Here is a 4,188-nt window from a genome sequence, read left to right as displayed (position 1 = left end):
ATCATTTGAAAACATCATATCAGATCTGGCATGGACGCAAAAGTGTGGTTTTTTATTTCAAAATATCGGTTGCAGATGTTTTATTCTTGATAATGGGAAAAAGCATTTAAAATCTTTTGATGCTAAATCTGCAGAGGGAATATTTCTGGGATATTTTGCAGTTAGTAAAGCTTATAGAGTTTTTAACAAAAAACACTTTGAATGTAGAAGAATCTATTCATATTGTTTTTTATGAATATGTGCTAACTGATAAGCAAACTGATCCAGTTGAGCTTGTTGATCGTTTTACAGATATCAGTTTCGAGGATGATAATGAAGAAGAGAATCATATTAATCTGAATATCCTTCAAACACCAGAACCAGAAGTGCTGGATCAATCAGTTGAACAAGAAATTGTTCCTGATAATCAGTTGGTGGAGCAAGATAATAACAATCAGTTACCAACTGATACAGCAGCAACTGAAACTGAAGAAAATATTCAGTTGCCAACGGAAGCAGTTGTTGAGATGGATGCGACAAATACTGAATACAGATGGATGAAATCACATCCACCAGAATTGGTGATAGGTAATCCATCTGATCCGGTAAGAACTCGTAATCAAATGTTTAATTTATTTGTTCACTCTGCTTTCGTTCCCAACTGGAACCTAAGAGAATAGATGAAGCTCTTACTGATCCTAAGAACACCCACTCTCCAATGTGAGTGGGCGTTATAACGCCCACTCACATGAGAGAGAGTGTGGGGCATTCATACATTTGAACGCCCCTGTGTCAGTTTTTTTTAAAAAAAAAATTCGAAACTTAGCGACGGTTTGGTAAAAACCGTTGCTATTTGCGACGACTTTTCAAAATTCCGTCGCTGAACGTGGGCCCCACGCACATGATGAATTTTCCTTATTTAATGTATTAGTTTAAATTTCAAATTTGTATGTTTTAAAAAATAAATGAAATTAAGATAAATTTAAAAATAATGTTAAATAAAAAACTAACGGTTGTTTTTGTTTTTAAAATTAAAAAATTGTTTTAACGGCTAATTAACGGCTAGTTAACGGCTAGTTTATTTAAAAAATAATATATTCATCTATAAATATTCACACACTACACAAATTATTTCAAACATCAAAACATATTATTCTTCACTCCAAAAATCTTCTCTCTTCTATTTTCATCATCTCAAAATCTTTTTTTTCAAAAATTTCTTAAATCCTACTTTGTTCCGAAATGGATGAAAATTACCTAGGATTTTTTAGAAATTTCGTGAGTTATCCAAAAAATCCGAAAGAAAATACTTCTTCCCAAAATTCGGAAATTCCACCAAAATATCCATATTTTCCATACCCACCAAATTATCCACATAATCCATATCCACCAAATTATCCTTACAATCCATATCCACCAAACTATCCATATAATCCATATCCACCAAACTATCCATATAATCCACATGCAACCAGTATGCCATTTATTTCTCCGACGGAAAATGAACCAGTCACTCCGACTTTCGTCCCCGAAACTCAATTGTCCAACCGTGAATCCCCAATTGAAGTCGTAAATTTGGAGAATGTGGATTCAAGCGCTGAGGGTAGAAAAAAATGGTCAACCTGGAGAAAGGTTGAAGACGAGGTCTTAGCGAGATCGTTTGTCACTATCAGCGATTACCCAATCATCGGCAATGATCAAAAGGCGGAAGCTTTCTGGGGACGTGTTGCAAGCTACTACAATGATAATCGTCCCGCAGGTACACTTAATAGAAGTGCAAGTGTCATACGATCGCACTGGCACAATACCATCCAAAAAAAAGTATATCGCTTCAATGCAAATTACAATAGTATTTATAGTGCATATCGTAGCGGCCACAGTGATGAGGATATACTACGACTTGCGTATGAAAAATATCGTGCGGAAAATAACGGCTTCGCATTTAATCTTGAGCATGTGTGGAGGATCGTAAAAGACCGTCCAATGTTTACTCCACAGTCCGTTGATTACCATGTTAGCACGAAGAAGGCAAGGACCTCGGAGTCGGGAGCAAGCAACACCTCATCCAACCAAGATGCGAGTCTACATGTAGACCTAATTGAAGAAGAAAATCGTCCAATGGGTCAGAAGGCAGCAAAAAGAAAGGGAAAAGGTAAAACGAGATTGGACATGGAGTGTATGACAACAAACTTGGACAATATGTTTGCAAAGTTTACTGAATATACAAGCATGAAAAAAGTTGAAGTTGAAATGAAACAAAAACAACTCGAAGTAGAGGAGTTGAAAGCAAAAGCTGCTATGGCCAAAGTTCAACTAAAGGAATATGCAATCCTTTCGAAGGATACTTTGCAAATGACATATGAGCAACTTATCATCCACGAACGTCTATGTCAAGAGATTAGGGGGAGATGGAATATTTAATTTGCAGTTATTGTAATTTTCGATTATAGTAATTTCCATTTGTTATAATTTTCATTCGTTGTCATTTTCATTTTCGTTAATGTAACTCTCCGATCAATTAGTATTTTACATCTTCTCTTAAGTTTAATTTATTTTCTAATATTTTTATGCAAGTGTTATTTATTATTATATGTTGTACCGTTTTATTTTAGGTTTATAATAAATTTTTAATTTTAATTAAATGACACTCATAAAATTAAATTATTTTACGTACTGAATATATAAAAACAAATTATTATTAATATAAAATAATAATAATTTAAATTTCTTAAAAAATTTGAAATTGAATTTATTTAATGTAAAATAAGAGTAAGATGAATGAGTGGACAGCGGGACCCACAAATAATGAGTGTGAATGTTAAAATGAATGTGGGAGAATAGATGTAATAATGTAATGTGTATGTGGCATGTGGACCCCACGATTTTTGATGAGGTGGTGGGTGTTATAACACCCACCAATGCGGGTTCCCTAACTGGATAAATGCAATGCAAGAAGAGCTATATCAGTTTACTCATAACAATGTCTAGAACATAGTTCCAAGACCAGTTTCTAAAACTATTATAGATACAAAGTGGGCATACAGAAACAAACTGAACGAAGATGGTTCAGTTGTGCGCAACAAAGCGAGACTTGTAGCACAAGGATATAGGCAAGAAGAAGGAATAGGTTACGATGAAACTTATGCACCAGTTGCAAGACTAGAAGCAATCAAAATGTTCCTTGCCTATGCATCATTCAAGTACTTTAAAGTCTACCAGATGAACGTGAAGAGTGCATTTCTGAATGGTTCGTTGCAGGAAGAAGTATATGTTGAATGTTAATCACTCTCTTCCTGTTCATGTCTATCATTTGAACAAAGCTTTATATGGTCTTAAACCAGCTCCAAGAGCTTGGTATGAAACACTTTCAAAATTTCTAACTGATCATGACTTCACTGTTGGGTCAGTTGATAAGACTCTGTTCAAATTTTCAAAGAATGATCATATTTTACTCGTACAGATATATGTTGATGACATTATTTTTGGGTCAACTAATCCCAAATTATGCGAGAAATTTTCCAAGTTAATGCAGGAAAAATTCGAGATGAGTATGATGGGTGAACTGACATTCTTTCTCGATCTTCAAGTGAAACAACTGGAAACTAATATCTTTATCAGTCAGACCAAATACACAAAGGAATTGCTTAAGAAATTTGGCATGGAAACATGTTCAGCTGCATCTACTCCCATGAGTTCATCGACTAAATTAGATAATGATCAAGGGGGAATATCAATTGAGACGGCACTCTACAGAGGTTTAATAGGTTCTTTATTATACCTAATTGGTAGTTGTCCTGATATTGTATTTGATGTTTGCATGTGTACTAAATTTCAGGCAGATCCTAAGCAATCGCACTTTTCAGATACCAAACGTATTTTAAAATATCTTAAAGGCACACAAAATGCAGAGCCCAAATCTGTACACGTAAAACTCATGCATTTGTTTAATTGTTAAATTATTTATTTAAGTTCAAAATAATTTTTAGTGATGCATGATTTATGAAATTGCATTATTTTAAATTTTTATGTTTGTGGTGCATGATAAAATGTTTTCTCGAGTTTCATGTTTGAGAAGATTATTCGATGCAGGATCGAGGAAAAGAGACTGGCGACGATTTTGACGATTTTAAAATGTGGCATTTTAAGTTAGGATTGTGGCATTTTAAATGATTTATTAATTTTTTAGCATTTTAAATCCTAATTTATTTA

At 33.9% G+C, this 4,188-nt stretch overlaps 1 protein-coding gene across 1 annotated transcript; it reads left to right on the top strand.

Moving 5' to 3' along the window:
• The first annotated feature begins 1,221 nt into the window (after positions 1-1,221).
• On the top strand, positions 1,222-2,400 carry LOC142550609 (uncharacterized). The gene has a single exon (XM_075659683.1). The coding sequence runs from the start codon at positions 1,222-1,224 to the stop codon at positions 2,398-2,400; it is 1,179 nt and encodes a 392-aa protein (XP_075515798.1).
• The last annotated feature ends 1,788 nt before the right edge of the window (positions 2,401-4,188 follow it).

The sequence above is a fragment of the Primulina tabacum genome, chromosome 7 (assembly GCF_025594145.1).
Source record: "Primulina tabacum isolate GXHZ01 chromosome 7, ASM2559414v2, whole genome shotgun sequence".
Lineage (NCBI taxonomy): Eukaryota > Viridiplantae > Streptophyta > Magnoliopsida > Lamiales > Gesneriaceae > Primulina > Primulina tabacum.
This window is presented reverse-complemented; position numbering and strand designations above follow the sequence as displayed.